Here is an 18,330-nt window from a genome sequence, read left to right as displayed (position 1 = left end):
CCATCCTTTTGACTTCTAAAAAGATTGGGAAGGTTTAGTTACTACAATTGTGATATATATAGACATCCTGAAGAAGTGAGATTGATTTTCACCCAAAATTTGGTTTGGATATTGAGACTGGTGACACCACACACTCCAAAAAGGTATGACAAGGCTTATTACTTACAGAATAACATTTTATGGGGAGAACAGACCCGATCTGAAAACCTAGTCTGAAAATGGCAGAGAAAGGAGATACTAGCTTTGGGTTTTTACAGCAGTTAGGGATAGGCCATGACAAAAGTTCCTGTACATGGTTTTGAACATTCCAATGATGCCAAAGGAGGAAACTCCTGGGCTTTCTTACCAGTTTGACCAGATGTGGGGCAGGAGGGGAAGAAAACAGGTGAGGCTCAAAATCTTTCAGCAGTCACAGATCAAATTATGAAGTCAGACTCTTTATTACTTCATAACTCAATACAATTAATTTTAAAAAGCACAGGTACAAAGATATTGAGTAATTATATTTATACAATTTCATAAAAATTTAATTATTAATTTAAGCTGTATAAATGATTGACAAGCAAATACTATTAATATATATAAAACATAAAGGTGAATTTTTTGTTTGAAAACAGGAATCGAGGTTCTAAATGTTCTTCGAAAAGGTTTAAGCAAAAATAAACATTAACAGTATCACCATTAATGCAACCATTCAACTTTCATAAATTAGCCATTCATATTTAATTTTCTTCTATTAAAGATACCATCTTAAAATAATGAGTAATATTTAAATTTTTGTTGTATTATAAAAAATAACATTTTATTCAATATCAATAGTATAAATTCTTCAAGATCATTATAAAGTATCACTCTCTTTACTGTAGCAGTGAAGCATAGGTTCTCAAAGAATATAGCTTGCAAAATCAAAACCAAAATAAATAATGATAGCTAATGCTGCAAATAAAAATAAATGTAGATGACCCAGGCTTAATTTCCTTCAATATTAAATCAATATAATCAAATAATGTTACTATGGTAACCCATTATTTCTTTAATCAACAAAAGAAAGTGGTCTTCATAGTTTAAGTAACAACATAAATTTATGCCCTAGATAATTACAGAGCAGTAAAATAATTCAATAAATCAGTAACTAGTTCAAAAAAAAGTAAATTGTGTGGTATTTTGTGAGGAAGATGAAAACCCTTTTACAGAAGAAAGTGCTGAGTTTTGATCCTGTTCAAATGAAAACGGAAAACTAAAAGCATCTCTTTCAGCTCCAAATGTATGAGTTGAAGAGTCTGATGGAAAAGAAAAAGTAAAGGCATCTTCTCTTTCTGGTTTCCCAAATAAGTTTCCTGAGGAAGATAAATATTACAATGTCATGCAATTTATGTTACATAACTGCACAACCTACCAAATTACAGTGCACAGCATACAATAAATAGGGTAACATTAAATCAGATATTTAATTGTTTTCCTCTTATGTGCAAAGCTTTGTCTTTTGTACTATGGAAGGTTAAACAGCTTCAAACTTAAACCCTACTTTGATGTAATTTTAATTCAAGTATATAAAGAGTGTTGTGTTAGTCACTCAGTTGTGTCTGACTCTTTGCGACCCCATGGACTGCAGGCCACCAGGTTCCTCTGTCCCTGGGATTCTCCAGGCAAGAATACTGGAGTGGGTTGCCATTTCCTTCTCTAGGGGAATCTTCCCAATCCAAGGATTGAACTTGGGTCTCCTGAATTAAATTCTTTCCCATCTGAGTCACCATGAAAGCTAGTGTATAAGGTAGAAAAAGGAATAAAAAATCTCAGATGGAGAGAATAGCACGGAGGAACAGAAACAGATGTGCATAAGAAATATAAGGGAAACAGAAATCAATTCAACTTATCAGAAGCATTGAGAAATAACAGAGAGTTATTAAAGTGGAATTAACAAAGATGAGCTTGAAAATGAATGAATATCCAACTACAGAATCTGTACTTTATTTGGTAGATAAGATGAAACATTAAAAGTTTTCAAGCAAAGATATGAAACAATTTGAACTGCTTTATAAGAATTTCTCAAGAGATAATAAGAAAGACTGGAATAGGAAAATGTTTAGAAATGGGGCTAAACAGGAAAGAGATGATAAATGCTTGGCATTACCTAAAATCATAGAAAAAGAATGGAGGAAGATCCAGTGATCTGAAACATACTATATAAGTCAGGTTTATTCAACTATTATTTATTGAGTAACTACAATATACTTTTCATGGCATTGTTTAAGGAAATTGACAGAACAATGAAAAGAGTTTTATAGTTTTAAAAGGAACTTTTGAAATCAACTTCATAAAGAATTATTTAGTTAATGATTCCAAGAACTGCCATTAAAGAAAAATATTGTTTTTAATTCATTATATTAAGACTATAATTGTAAAATAAAATTTCAATACCTTAATTATAATTTTAATTACTATTTAACAATTTAAAATGTATAGCAATCCAAAGACTCATTTGAAATAAGTCTTTTAAAGGATCTTTATTTTTTCCACAGAGAACCAATTCAATTAATACATTAAGCAAAACAATTCACTTTGTGCCATTTTGAAATTTCATATATTTTCAAATATCTTGGTTACTTTACCCTGAGTAAAGCTGATCTAACCAGCAATAGGTTGGGTGGGTGGATGGATGAACAGAGGGATGGACAGATGGATAGACTGATCTTGAGTTCTTCCTCTTTCCCTTTCTTCATTTTTCCACTGACTTTAGTATACATATGTAAGACTTAAACAAAAGAAAATAGATATAACATAGCTAAAGATCCAGGAAGAACTAAAAATCTTAAATCTCCCTTTGAAAAAAATGAGTCTGACATTATTTTAATTTCAGAAGAAAAGAAGTTCATATGAAGTATTCATAAAACTATGATCACTATAAATAAAATAATGGATTACTATTCAAGATTACTGTGTAGTCCAGGTGCTGGGGAGAATTCAAAGGTGAATAAAACAGAGTCCTGTCCTCAAAGAACCTATGATTAGAAAAGATTTTGTATATATTCATAAGTAATTACAGCATAATAATAGTACAGGTACGAAAATGTATTTAAAAAAGAGAATCAGAAAAGTAAAGGGGAGAGCTTTTTCAAAATAGAAAATAACTTTTATTTCTATATAACAACTAAAAATTGAGAAAATGTCTTAAATATTTATAATTTGTAATAGGATGCACAGCAGTCTCATATCTAGAAATAATCTAATTAAATATGGCTACTTTGCTTTTCTCTGAAGAAGGAAATGGCAACCCACTCCAGTATTCTTGCCTGAGAAATCTCATGGGCAGAGGCACCTGGCGGGCAACAGTCCATGGGTTGCAAAAAAGTTGGACATGACTTGGCAACTAACAACAAAACTCTGCTTTTACCATGTTTTAAAAATGACTAATGGAAAGTCAATTCCAACTGCTGCCCGTCTTGTCGATCTGGGAAGTTTTCATAAACTAAGTAACTCAGTCTTCAGATTATATCTTCTTTACTTACTGTTAGACAACCAGGGGAGAAAGCAATGGCATCCCACTCCAGTACTCTTGCCTGGAAAATCCCATGGATGGAGGAGCCTGATAGGCTGCAGTCCATGGGGTCGCTAAGAGTCGGAGAGGACTGAGCGACTTCACTTTCACTTTTCACTTTCATGCATTTGAGAAGGAAATGGCAACCCACTCCAGTGTTCTTGCCTGGAGAATCCCAGGGACAGGGGAGCCTGGTGGGCTGCCATCTATGGGGTCACACAGAGTCGGACACGACTGAAGCGACTTAGCAGCAGCGGCAGCAGCAGCAGCCAACCAGGGCCCCAAATTTTATAGTTTAGAGAATATTCTTCATCTAGTTCCTTTCAGGGAGACACTTTTTTTGGAATGGAATGTCAAAAGGGAAAATAAAAGGTTTTATGGAAGAGCCTTGGTCTTGAAAAGATGGTTAGAAAGAGATGGAAGTTGAGGATTTCAGGAAGAAAAAGTAGGTAAGAAAGTGTGGGCAGATTAGGGATGCAGTGAGTTCTTCAGTATAGCCAAAGCATAAATTATTTTAATAGGAGAAAAGGCTTAGGTTAGAAAACTGGGAGCATAATTTTCTACTCTAGGGGATACATTAAAGGTATTTAACCAGGGCAATGAGATGGTCAATACTGTGCATAAGGAAGAGTAACTGGGGTATGATCTATAAGTAACTTAAAAGGATAAAAAGACCAATTACAATGTTACTGAAATAGCCCAAGTGAATGATAATAAGAGTCCTAAATTTAATTATTTCCATATAATGAAAATAGAAAAGAAAAGTATTTCAAAGAGAGAACTGACACAACTTGATGACTTGTTGAATGTAGTCACAGGCACAGAAAAAAGTTACAATTATGACTGATGTTCTGAGTCTTAGCAACTAGAAAATGGAGATACCATCAGGTACATCAGAAAGAGAACCAGTTTGATTTCAGATATGCTGAGTTTTAAATGTCAACAGACGTTTTAGATATAAAGAGATATCGATTATATTACAAATAAAGTCCTATCAGATAACTTCACTTGTGAATTTTACCAAATACTTAAAGAAGTATTTATCAATCTTTATCAAGCTCTTCAAAAAAAAAATCAGAGAAGATGGAACATTTCAAACACATTTTACGAAGCTAGCTTACCTTCATACCGAAGCCAGAAAAGGATACTACCATAAAAAAAAAACTTCAGACTAATACCTCTGATGAATACAGATGCAAAAATTCTCACCAAAATACTTGCAAATCAAATTAACCAAATACTTGCAAAACAAAGGATCACTCATCATGCTCAAGTGGGATTTATACCTAGGATGCAAGGATGGTTTGATGTATGCAAATCAATCATTGTGATATATCACATTAATAGAATGAAAGGAAAAATTAAATGATCATCTCAGTAGTTGCACAGATAACATTTGACAAATTCAACCTATTCATGATAAAATTCTTAAAACATTAGGTATAGAAGAAATGCACCTTAACATAATAAACATAATAAAGGACATTATACAATAAATCCACTGCTAACATCATACACAATAATAAAAGATTGAAAGCTTTTCCTCTACAATCAGGAACAAGACAAGGGTGTTTACTCTCAACACTCCCATTCAACATGTATTAAGAGTCCTTGTCAGAGCATTCAGGCAAGAAAAAGAAATAAAGGCCTCGAAACTGGAAATGAAGAGACAAAACTGTCTCAATGGAACAGAACTGAGAGCCCAGAAATAAACCTAAGCATATAAAACTAATATTTGATAAAGAAGCCAGGAATACTCAATGGAGAAAAGATAGCCTCTTCAATAAGCAGTGCTGGGAAAATAGGATATTCATATGAAAAAGAATTAAAGTAGACCTCTTATACTACTCACAAATATTAACTCAAAACATAGTAAAGACTTAAAATTTAAAACTGGATTCTATGAAACTCCTAGAAGAAAACATGAAAAAAGATCCCTGACTTGAGTCTTGGCAATAATATTTTGGATATAACACCTAAAAGCACAAGCAAAAGAAAAAACTTCTGCACAACAAAAGAAACAATCAACAATGTCAAGAGACAACTTACAAAATTGTAAAATATATTTGTAAACTACATAGCCAATAAAGGGTTAACATCCAAAATATATAAAGAACTCATACAACTCAACAGCAAACAAACAAGTAATTCAATTAAAAATGGACAAACAGTCTGAATGGGTATTTTTCCTAAGAAGATATACAAATGGCCAGCAAGAACATGAAAAGATGTTCAATGTCACTAGTCACTAGGAAAATGCAAGTTAAAAATGCAATGAAATATCATCTCATACCTGTTAGAATGGCCAAGAAATAACAAATGTTGGTGAGGATGTACAGAAAAGGGAACCCTTGTGCACTGTTGTTGGGTTTATATACTGCTAAAGCTACTATGGAAAACAGTACAGAAGTTCCTAAAAAAAAATTAAAAATAGAACTACTATATGATCCAGCAATTCTACTTCTGGGAATATATCCAAAAGAAATAAGCACTAACTTGGAAAAATTTCTGCACCTCCATGTTCATAGCAGCATTATTTACAATAGCTAGGACATGGAAATAACCTAAGTGTACACTGATGAATGAATGGATAAAGAAGTCGTCAGATATCTAAAAATGCATATAGACATATCAGCCATAAAAAAGGAAAAAATCCTGTTATTTACAACAACATGGATGGACCTTGAGGGCATTTTGCTAAGTGAAATAAGTCAGACACTATATAATTTCATTTATAAGTGGAATCTAAAAAATCGGAAAAGAAAGAAAACCAGACTCACAGAAAAAGAGATCAGATTACCAGAGGTGATGATGTCAAAAAGTACAAACTTCCAGTTATAAGATAAATAAGTACTAGGGATAGAATGACGTGATGCCATAGTTAACATTATCGTGCTATATATATGAAAATGCTTAAGGGATTAAATCCTAAAAGTTCTCATGATGAAGAAAAAAATTTTATTTTTATTGTATCTAATTTGATGATGGATGCTAACTAAACTTACTGTGGGATACCATTTCATAATATACGTACATCAAATCATTATGTCACACATCTTAAATTTTTATTTAAGTGGTATATGACAATTTTATCTCAATAAAACTTAGGGAGAGGCTAAAAAAGTAAGGTATGGGAGTTAAAGAGAATTGGAAGAAGTCAGGAGGGAAGATATGAATTTGGTCATCACCTGTATTAAAATATTTGAAAATGCTAAAGTGAATGAGTGTCAAATGAATGAAAAAGTCAAAGGGGAGAATGTAAATAGATTTAATATTTTAGATAGTAGGCATTTAAAGCATGTCTACAATTGGTAGATTCATTCTGGTATTGTGGTATTTAATAACTATTTATGACAATTCCAAAACATACGTCTCACCTCACTGAATTTCAGATTCAAATATAAAATTTCCCATTTACTTTCACTTAATATCTACTATAGACTTTTCAATGATAACACTTCTAAAATTAAACTCCTGTCAATCTCAAGGGCTTCCCTAGTGGCTCAGACAGTAAAGAGTCTGCCTGCAACGCCGGAGACCTGGGTTTGATCCCTCCGTTGGGAAGATCCCCTGGAGAAGAAAACGGCAACCCACTCCAGTATTCTTACCTGGAGAATTCCATGAATGGAGGAGCCTGGGGGGCTATAGTCCACAGGGTCACAAAGAGTTGGACATGACTGAGCACCTAACACTGTATAAGACAGTGGCAATCTCAAATTAACTTTTATAGCCTTCCATATTTCAATAGATGTTAATTCTATTCTTATAATTATTCATATCAAAATCTTGGCATCATCCATCTTCCTCTTAATTTTTACATCCAGTCCATAAGTAAATCCTTAACAACTCTTATCTTCAGAAAACTATATAACTAAAATCACTATAACTATATAACTAAACTAAAACTAAACTAAAAACTAAATAACTATAAAATTTTAATAACTAAAATCTGTCCTCTTCTCATCACTTCCACTGACTTCAATCTTACCATTATCAGCTTTCACCTGTATTATTTCAATAGCTTCCTAATAAATCTCCCTGATTTCCCCCAAGCTTCCATAAGGTCTGTTTCTCCATAAAGCAGCCAAGTAATTATTTAAGACCTAATTAAACTTAAAAGCTTTTGCACAGTGAAGGAAACTATAAGCAAGGTGAGAGACAGCCTTCAGAATGAGAGAAAATAATAGCAAACAAAGCAACTGACAAAGAATTAATCTCAAAATATACAAGCAACTCTTGCAACTCAATTCCAGAAAAAGAAGCGACCCAATCAAAAAATGGGCCAAAGAACTAAACCGACATTTCTCCAAAGAAGACATACAGATGGCTAACAAACACATGAAAAGATGCTTAACGTCACTCATTATCAGAGAAATGCAAATCAAAGCCACAATGAGGTAACATCTCACGCCGGTCAGAATGGTTGCTGTCAAAATGTCTACAAACAATAAATGCTGGAGAGAGTATGGAGAAAAAGGAACCCTCTTACACTGTTGGTGGGAATGCAAACTAGTATAGCCACTATGGAGAACAGTGTGGAGATTCCTTAAAAAACTGGAAATAGAACTGCCATACGCCCCAGCAATCCCACTGCTGGGCATATACATCGAAAGAGACACAAGTAACCCAATTTCACTGCAGCACTGTTTACAATAGCCGGGACATGGAAGCAATCTAGATGTCCATTGGCAGACGAATGGATAAGAAAGCTGTGGTACATATACACAATGGAATATCACTCAGCTCTTAAAAAGAATGCATTTGAATCAGTTCTAAAGAGGTGGATGAAACTGGAGCCTATTATACAGAGCGAAGTAAGTCAGAAAGAAAAACACCAATACAGTATATTAACGCATATATATGGAATTTAGAAACATGGTAACGATGACCCTATATGTGAGACAGCAAAAGAGACAAAGATGTAAAGAACAGACTTTTGGACTCTATGGGAGAAGGAGAGGGTGGGATGATTTGAGAGAACAGTATTGAAACATGTATATTATCATATGTAAAAATGAAACCTGCCAGTCCAGGTTTGATGCATGAGACAGGGTGCTCAGGGCTGGTGTACTGGGATGTCCCTGGGGGATGGGATGGGGAGGGAAGTGGGAGGGAGGGTCAGGATGGGGAACACCTGTACACCTATGGCTGATTCATGGGTGAATGGCAAAAACCACCACAATATTGTAAAGTAATTAGCCTCCAATTAAAAGAAAAAAAAACCTGTCAGATCATTTTAGTCCTTGCTGAACTCTTTAATAGCTTCCCATCTCAAACAGAAACCCCACCCCCCAAAGTCCTTAAATGGTCTAAGGGGCTAGTATGGTGTGTTCTCCCTCCAACCTCTCTGATTCAATTTCCTACTGGTTTTTCCTTATTTTATCCTAACCATATAAATTTAGCTGCTGTTCAATGAACATGCTGAGCACAGTCCTATCGCAAGATCTCTGCACCCTGTGCCTAGAACCTGCACCTCCTTCAAGTCTCTGCTCAAATGTTGCCTTTTATGATGCCTTCTCTGATTCTCTCATAACACAGCAACTATCTTCCCAATCCAAATTCTCCCTATTTCCCTTACTCTGCTTAACTTTTCTTCATAATACTTATCCCTACAAGTGATTAGAGTTAACATCAAGCTCATGCTGATCTAGGCCCACCTGGAAGAATGAATTTGGAGTCTGACTCCTCATAGCACTGTTTTGTTAGAAAATACAGAATTATGGTAAATGTAGAATGATGTGTCTGCCTAGTCTACTGGATAGGATGATACTTGAATTAGAGGAGCTGTGAGTTGATACAAAGTCTTTGGGCCTCATGACTGCTGCTGCTGCTGCTAAGTCACTTCAGTCATGTTCAACTCTGTGCAACCCCACAGACGGCAGCCTACCAGGCTCCCCCGTCCCTGGGATTCTTCAGGCAAGAACACTGGAGTGGGTTGCCATTTCCTTCTCCAATGCATGAAAGTGAAAAGTGAAAATGAAGTCGCTCAGTCGTGACTGACTCTTAATGACCCCGTGGACTGTAGCCTACCAGGCTCCGCCGTCCATGGGATTTTCCAGGCAAGAGTACTGGAGTGGGGTGCCATTGCCTTCTCGGGGTCTCATGACTAGAATAGTATTAAAAGACCAGTGGGAAACTGAGCCTGCTGCTTCTGTGTGTCAAGATGACTTACCTGTGCCATTCCTCTTATTCATAGTGGCTTTACATGTCCCTTGGGGATGAGGTAGCAAAAGAAAGTTTATTATTATTTTGGTAGCTAGTGAGTCTCTTAATGAGACAAAGGTGCTGTACATGCTGTTATCATCTATCCCATATCTTTCTATAAAGCTAATTAAACCTAAGACTAAAATTTGTGACACATGAGTCTGGCTGCCAATTTAAACCCATATCAACTGTTTTTAGTGCATTACATGACATATAAAGGTTGTCTATTTTCAGCTTCTCCCACTAGAACATAAATAAACCCTATGAGAACTTTGCATTTTTGTCCACTATTCTATACAACCAGAAGCAGTATCTTATATCAAGTATGCTGCTGTGCTGTGCTATGCTTAGTCACTCAGTCATGTCCAACTCCTTGGACTGTATGGACTGTAGCCCTCCAGGCTCCTTTGTCCATGGGAACTCTCCAGGCAATAATACTGGAGTGGGTTGCCATGCTCTCTTCCAGGGATATCAACTATACTATATATGTAATATACATATATATTTATATGTTGAATAAATGAATTAATAAAGAGATAAAAGAAGAAAGAAAATGCAATAAAAAGTAAGCTCCAGCAAGATAAGAAGAAATCCATGGACTTCCCCAGCAATCCAGTGGTTAAGACTCTGTCTTCCAATGCAGGGAGCTTGGGTTTGATCTCTGCTGGGGGAACTAAGGTCCCACATGCTTCAGGCTATAGCCAAAAGTGTTTTTAAAAAGAAGAAATACAGAAACTCCAGAAGGAAGACAAGAATATTCAACTATATCAAATGCTGTGAAGAGACTCAAATGATAATAAATATAAAATACTCATAATGTTTGATAATTGGTAGGTTATTAATACCTTAATTAATGTGAGAGTTGGACCATAAAGAAAGCTGAGCACCAAAGAATTGATGCTTTTACATGTGGTGTTAGAGAAGATGCTTGAGAGGCCCCTGGACTGCAAGGAGATCAACCCAGTCACTCCTAAAGGAAATCAGTCCTGAATATTCATTGGAAGGACTAATGCTAAAGCTGAAGCTCCAATACTTTGGCCACCTGATGTGAAGAACTGACTCATTGGAAAAGACCCTGATGCTGGGAAAGATTGAAGGCAGGAGAAGGAGGAGACGACGGAGGATGAGATGGTTGGATGGCATCACCAACTCGATGGACATGAGTTTGAGCAAGCTCTGGGAGTTGGTGATGGACAGGGAAGCCTGGTGTGCTGCAGTCCATGGGGTCACAAAGAGTTGGACATGACTGAGCGACTGAGCTGACTAAACTGAAGTTATTAATAAATATTGGAAAAAGCAAGTTTGGGTAGGTGAGAGAAGAAGATAAATTGCTAAAAATAATAATTAGTGAATGGTGCAGAAGTACCATTAGTTTTTAAAGAATATTAACTAAGTGCCTAAGAAAATCAGAGACAAGCTAAACACAAATGGTTAAAGTTTTATATATAGCAAACTTCAAATCACTTACCAATTTCTTGTTGGGATGAGGGAGGATTTAAATTTCCTGAAGAATAATGTTCACCAAACTGAAAAATAATTTCCATTAATATTACTCATGAAATCAGTAGAACAGTAGGCATAGCATTTATATTAGACTCTGAAGCCTAGTTCTTCTTATAAGCATAATTAGAGTAGACAAAATGGCAACATTCTATATAGAATATGATTGCAATTAAAAAGAGGTCTATCTTTAAAACTATCATTGACATATTAAAATAAGGCTTATTGATTTGACTCTGGCAATATATAAAATATTAATAGGCAATACATATTGTACCAAGGATAGTTCCTACTTTGGAATGTTAATATAACCTAAAATTCTAATTAACTTTGTTTTATTCTAAAGGCCTTTTACAAATCAGGTTGTATTATATAATAAAATAATACAGTTTGATAGCTTCATGTCAGTTCAAATAAACTTTTGCTGCCAAAAGAATCTGTTTTCTTTATAAAATGGGCTTTTCAAAAACTATGATCATTAAATATAGTTTTCTGTTCTCTTTTTTCCCCTCTTAACATTACATTATGAGCATTTTTCCATGTAACTATTCTTATAAAACTTTATTCCTTTTATGTCATTTTAATATTCCTCTATATGGACATAACATATAGTTTCAATCATTCTTCTGTTTAAACATTTAGATTGTTCCTATTTCTTTTTCTAATATAAATAACACTTGAATAAATATTATTATGCACAATTTATATACTTTGACAATTAATAAGGAAAGCAGTTTTTCCCAGAGATTTTTTTTTAAGTCACTTGAATTTCTTTGTCAGTGAATTACCTAGTCACCAAATGGACTTTGTCCATATCTCTATTGAAGCAGTAATTTTCTTGCTGGTACATATAAGCTCTTTACATAATAAAGATCTTAATTCTTTGTCATATTATTGCAAATATTTTATATCACATTATTGCTTTGCTTTTAAAACTTTTTGACATATAAAAATTTTGTATGTAACCAAACCAAAACCATTTTTATTTTCTTTTGCCTCTTCTACTGTTTCATGTTTAGAGAATCCTTCTTCTTCCTAAGCTCTGATAAATATTCACCTATATTTCTTCTGAAATATTTTATAGTTAACATTTTAAAATGTAATGCATCTATAGCATCTTGGAGAAGGAAATGGCAACCCACTCCAGTATTCTTGCCTGGAGAATCCCATGGACAGAGGAGCCTTGAGGGCTACAGTCCATGGGGTTGCCAAGAGTCGGACACGACTGAGTGACTAAGCACATAGAATCTACTTGTGCACGTGTACAACAAACACCTAATTTATCCCTCCTAATTTGTGGCCCTATTCATACCACAGTCAAAATTCTTTTGTTTCAAGACACTGTCCATGCCATGGATCAATCAATCAATCAATCCTTGTACCATTATCACACTATTTTGATTGCTCAAAGGTTTATGGGATATTTTAATATGTAGAAACTGAAGTTTCCCCTTACCAATCTTCTATTTCAGAATACTGTCTTATCATTAAAATAAGTAGGAGCTATAATAATATTCTCTCTTTCATTCCTCCTGCTGCTGCTGCTGCTGCTGCGTCGCTTCAGTTGTGTCCGACTCTGTGCGACCCCACAGACGGAAGCCCACCAGTCTCCCCCGTCCATGGGATTCTCCAGGCAAGAACACTGGAGTGGGTTGCCATTTCCTTCTCAAATGCATGAAAGTGAAAAGTGAAAGGGAAGTTGCTCAGTCATGTCCGACTTTTAGCGACCCCATGGACTATAGCCTACCAGGCTCCTCCATCCATGGGATTTTCCAGGCAAGAGTACTGGAGTGGGGTGCCATTGCTTTTATTCCTAATATAGGTAAATTGTCTAATCTTTTTCTTTATCAATCTAGGAAGTTTATAAATTCTGTTAGTGTTTTTCAAAGAACCAACTTTAGCTTTGCTAATATTCTCTATTGTTTTCTATTTCAGTGACTTCTTATCTTTCTTATTTTAATTGTACTTACTTTGGGTTTACCTTCTTTTTTTAGCTTTTCAAGGTAGAACTTTAGGTCATTGATGACAGACCTTTCTTCTTTTCTATTAATTATTTAAAGTTATTTTGTTCTGGTTTTGGCAGGAACCCACAGATTTTTATATGCTGAATGTTCATAATTCATTTAAAAATCTTTTCTAATTTATTCTTCGATCCATGGCATAAATATTCAGGAATTTCCTAATATCTTATTGATTTCTAATTTAATTTCACTGAGATCAGAGAAAATATTCTACATGATTTATACCCTTTTCAATTTATTAAGAACCATTTAATAGCCCAGAATATGATCCATCTATCATGGTGAATGTACCATCACCACTTGAAAAGAATAAATATGTTGCAGTTGTTGGATGTAGAGTTCTACAAATGTCAATTAGGTCAAGGGGGCTGATGGGGTTGTTTGGATTTTATGTAAGATATTTCTTGATTGTGTCGTCTAATTCTATCGATTGCTTAGAAAGGGGTGTTAAAAATCTCTAACTAAACTTGTTTTCATCTATTTCTTTAATTCTGTCAGTTTTTGTTTCTACATACACATGGAGAGGAAAAGACCAACTAATTACCTGAAAATTTTTCCACATTGAGAATATGTGAAGCTTGTTTAGAGCTATAAAGTCAAACTAATTTTTAAACTGCCTTTAACTGCACTTCAAATCCTGAGATTCTGTTTTTACAAATAGAATCAATGTGAGACACTTGAAGTTAAAAGCATAAAGACAATGGGGGAACTTTTTTAAACTACCAATACTCAGAATCTTTTAAAAACCACCTCTGCAAGTGGTGGTGGAAAAGTTGGACAGCTGCAAAGATCAACAAACTTAGAACACATCTTCACACCATACACAAAAATAAACTCAAAATGACTTAAAGACTTAAATATAAAACAAAACATCATAAAACTCCCAGAAGAGAACACAGGCAAAACAGTCTCTGACATAAATTGCACCTATGTTTTCTTGTCTCCCAAGGCAAAGGAAATAAAAACAAAAATAAACAAATGGGAGCTAATCAAACTTACAAGGTTTTGCACAGCAAAGAAAACCATAAACAAAATGAAAAGACAGCCTACATACTGGGAGAAAATATGTGCAAATGATACAACCAACAAAGCTTTACTTCTAAAACATACAGCTCACATAGCTCAACAACAAAAAAACAAACAACCCAACCAAAAAAATGGGCAGAAGACCTAAACAGACATTTCTCCTAAGAAGACACACAGTTGGCCAACAGGCACATGCAAAAAGATGCTTAATATCATTAATTATTAGGGAAATGCAAGTCAAAACCATAACGAGCAATTATCTCACACCAGTCAGAAGGGTCATCATTAAAAAGTCTACAAATAACAAATGCTAGAGAGGCTGTGGAGAAAAGGGAACCTCTTACACTGCTGGTGGGACTGTAAACTGATGTAGCCACAATGGAAAACAGTACAAAGGTTTCACAAAAAACTAAATATAAAGTTGCCATACAATCTAGCAGTCTCACTCCTGGGCATATACCCAGACAAAACTGTAATTCAAAAATATATATATGCCCCTGTGTTCATAGTAGCACAACTTCCAATAGTCAAGATATGAAAATAGCCTAAATTTCCATTCACAGATGAATTGATAAAGGTGTGTTATATATTATATATACAATGGAATATTACTCAGCCATTAAAAAGAATGAAACGATGCCATCTGCAGCAACATGAATGGACCTAGAGATTATCATACTAAGTGAAATAAGTCAGAAAGAGAAATATAAATACCATATGGTATCACTTATATGTGGAATCTAAAAATACAATATAAATCAATATATCTACAAAATAAAAACAGACACAGATATAGAGAACAGACTTGCAGTTGCCAAGGGTAGACTGGAAGGGGAGGGAAGGATTGGGAGTTTGGGATTAGCAGAGGCAAACTTTTATATATAGTATGGATAAACAAGGTCTGACTGTATAGCATAGGGAACTATATTCAATATCCTGGGACAAAACATAATGGAAAAGAATATGAAAAAGAATATATATGTATAACTGAATCACTTCGTATAGCAAAAATTAACAGCAGAAATTATATAACACTGTAAATCAGTTATACTTCAATAAAATTTTTTAAAAATAAATTGTCTCTGTTTTGTACTCTGCTTCAAGAAAGTTTGATATTAAAGAATTAAACTTTTTGAGGTCCTAGTGAACAATTTTTTAGAAATAAAATGAGCTTCTCATATTACCTGATGTGATGAGATTTCTGAATCAAATACAGAAGAATCAAATAAATTCAATCCAGGGGATCGAGAAGTATAACTCATTAAAAAAGAAAATCCAGGGGAGTCCTTTTGTGTTTGACTCTCAGTAGCTGTATTTCTATTTCTGATACAGAGAAATAAGAAAATCATCAAATTGCTAAATACATATTATCAAATATTGCAGACTGGTAAGCACCATAGGCACTATGTCATAAAGGGAAGAATTAGCATAGCAGGAAAAAGGAGGAAGTAGTTATTGAAGTGTCAAACCTATGGAGAAGAAAACCTATGGTTTGGGTGGTGAATAATATTAAATAAAGTATAATAATCAATTATGAAATGATAATAAAGAATTCTTTCTAAGCATATACTGTCAGGCTCTATTCTATGTATTTCCATCATCATTAATTTACTTATTCCTTAAACAACCCTTTGAGATAGCTACCATCACTATCACCTCCATTTCATAGAAGAGGATTTTGCAGCATAGAAAGATTAAATGATTTGCTTGAAAGAATGTAAGTGCCAGAGTAGGGATCTGAATGTAGCAACACAGATTCAAAGTCCAAGTTCTTAAACTTGATGCTAAACTGTCTCCAAGATCTTGAAAGCAGTCACAAAATTTTAGTCTTAATGAAAAGCCAGCCATGACAGATTGTTTCATAAGGGAGTTAAGTTATAAAATGATTTTGGGAAAAAAGTTAGACAAGTCAGTATACAACACAGTGGTTAAAACCATGAATTCTGGAGGCAGAACTGCCTGGGTTTAAATCTCAACTCTATCACTGATGAGTTGCAGCATCTGTGATTCTGTTTCTTCATCTATAAAATAAGAATAATAATGTACTTACATCTCACAAAGCTGTTGTGAATATGAAAGGAGCAATACTTATAAAATGCTTACACTCAAATTCACTTAATAGTGCTGCTGCTTCTGCTGCTAAGCCACTTCAATTGTGTCCGACTCGGTGCGACCCCATAGACAGCAGCCCACCAGTGCTATTAAGTGTTAAATAATAGAGGTCTGAAGATACCTCCATAACTATCTCCATGACTGTTAATGAGTCATTTTACAGATTGGTTTTCTCATCCATAAAGAGAGGTTTTAGTATACGATCGCAACACCCTTTAACAGTTCCCAGATTTGAAGATAAATTCCATTTTGAACATCCTGTTTTTGAGTCAACAGCATGACATTTATACATAAAAATCTTACTAGCAATTTAAAATACAGAGTAGAACACAAGAGAGAGATTCCTGATGAAGTGAAATCTATTTGACACATATTTTAGAAGAATCCCAGGATTCAGCAGCAAAGAAAAGACTGAACTAAACAAAAAGCTTAAATATAGCATTAGTTTTTTGGCTGTAAACTACAAATCTGTGGTTTCCAAAGTTAAATAATGATGTTAGAGATATTTATGTCAACCAAAGTTACTTAAATAATGGCAGTTTTTGTTTAAGACACTACAACATTAAGGCAAAATGACTGCTGGAATATTATTCAGTGGTGTCCACAATCTACCAAATGTGATAGTAACTTTTTAGCTTGACAATTTAATATTTTCCATACATCTTTATTCTTCTGAAAATCGTAAATATTATAATATTAAACTTGATAGGTACTCAGGATCCATGTTACCTTCAGCTAAACATTTCAGGGAAAAATGGGGAAAAGTGTCTATGAAATGAGATGGCAGAGTGGTAGGTATATGAGAGTTCATTATACTAATCTCGCTCCTTTGTATATTTGAAATATTCCATAATAGAAAACTTTTTAAAGTTACAGGCATTAAGCATTTTACTATTCCTATCAATTATTTACATAATTCAAAATATATAGATTCTTTCATTATAATAATTAATTAAAATCTTACATTTCAATTGAGGGGGTTTTAGGTAATTTCTCCACAGAATCAGGTGCTTTCACATCTTCAGGAGTGCTTAAAAATAAAGGAATTTCAGGAGTTCGTGGAAAAATCCCAGCCCTTTCTTCTACTTCATCACTATTACTTTCTATTGGCTTCCCAAAATGTTCTGCATATGTAATCTGCAAATTCAAAGTAACAGAAAGCTATAAAAAGGAATATTATTGCATTAATAAACTCACATATGTAAAAATATGTGGTTAAAAACATCAGTATTAACATATGATGTTATCAATTCATAAACAAAATAAGTGAAATAAGAATAATTAGTGAAAGTGATACCAAAATATATCTGTCAGCAAACAGGAGAATAATTATTTTCAATTTTCTAATTTTTTTCTTCCCAGCTCTATCTCACCTATCTCTACCTGAAAAATTAACTCACAACCAGGATATACTCAGATTGATGAAGAAAAATGGTTAGAAATAATTTTCCTTTCAAAATTTCCACATTGTGCTCTGGGTCAAGATTTGTATACCCCTTTGAAAGAAAATGGCAGTCTTTTTTCTCATTGGTTATGTTCTTTACATTTTTTGCCCTTATAAATTCATTATACTAGCTTCCCTACAAAATTGAGAACTTGAATACTAACTCCCCTTTATATCATTTGGTAAGCTAGGAATATGATTTCTCAAATGTTTGTTACCAAATCCCATTTGGAAACAATTTATTTGGGTCCCTCCAGCAAAAAAATATAAGTGTGCTTTTTACCTGTATTTCTTTATAGTAGAATACTACTGTTGTTTCTCTTGTTTTATCCCTTAATGGCAAGCCACTCCAGTGTTCTTGTCTGGAGAATCCCAGGGACGGGGGAGCCTGGTGGGCTGCCGTCTCTGGGGTCGCACAGAGTCGGACACGACTGAAGTGACTTAGCAGCAGCAGCAGCTATAGTACATTGCCTACACCTATAATCACT

General features: G+C 34.3%; 1 protein-coding gene across 2 annotated transcripts in view; it reads right to left on the bottom strand.

Moving 5' to 3' along the window:
• Window positions 1-428: 428 nt before the first annotated feature.
• The window catches only part of C11H14orf39 (chromosome 11 C14orf39 homolog), a 50,950-nt gene continuing 33,048 nt past the window's right edge, over window positions 429-18,330 (bottom strand). Inside the window, exons 15-18 of one of the 2 annotated variants that reach the window (XM_044924898.2) lie at window positions 17,363-17,559; window positions 15,471-15,609; window positions 11,208-11,265; window positions 429-1,337 (exon numbers count right to left, since the gene is read on the bottom strand). In XM_044924898.2, coding sequence (XP_044780833.2) covers window positions 1,138-1,337; window positions 11,208-11,265; window positions 15,471-15,609; window positions 17,363-17,559 — 594 coding nt within the window. In that variant the 3' untranslated portion in view covers window positions 429-1,137. The remainder of the gene's footprint in view (window positions 1,338-11,207; window positions 11,266-15,470; window positions 15,610-17,362; window positions 17,560-18,330) is intronic. The other variant, XM_025295417.3, reaches the window with a different exon arrangement.

Source organism: Bubalus bubalis, chromosome 11, assembly GCF_019923935.1.
Source record: "Bubalus bubalis isolate 160015118507 breed Murrah chromosome 11, NDDB_SH_1, whole genome shotgun sequence".
Lineage (NCBI taxonomy): Eukaryota > Metazoa > Chordata > Mammalia > Artiodactyla > Bovidae > Bubalus > Bubalus bubalis.
Note: the sequence above shows the minus strand (reverse complement) of the source record. Positions and strands in the feature narration are given on the sequence as shown.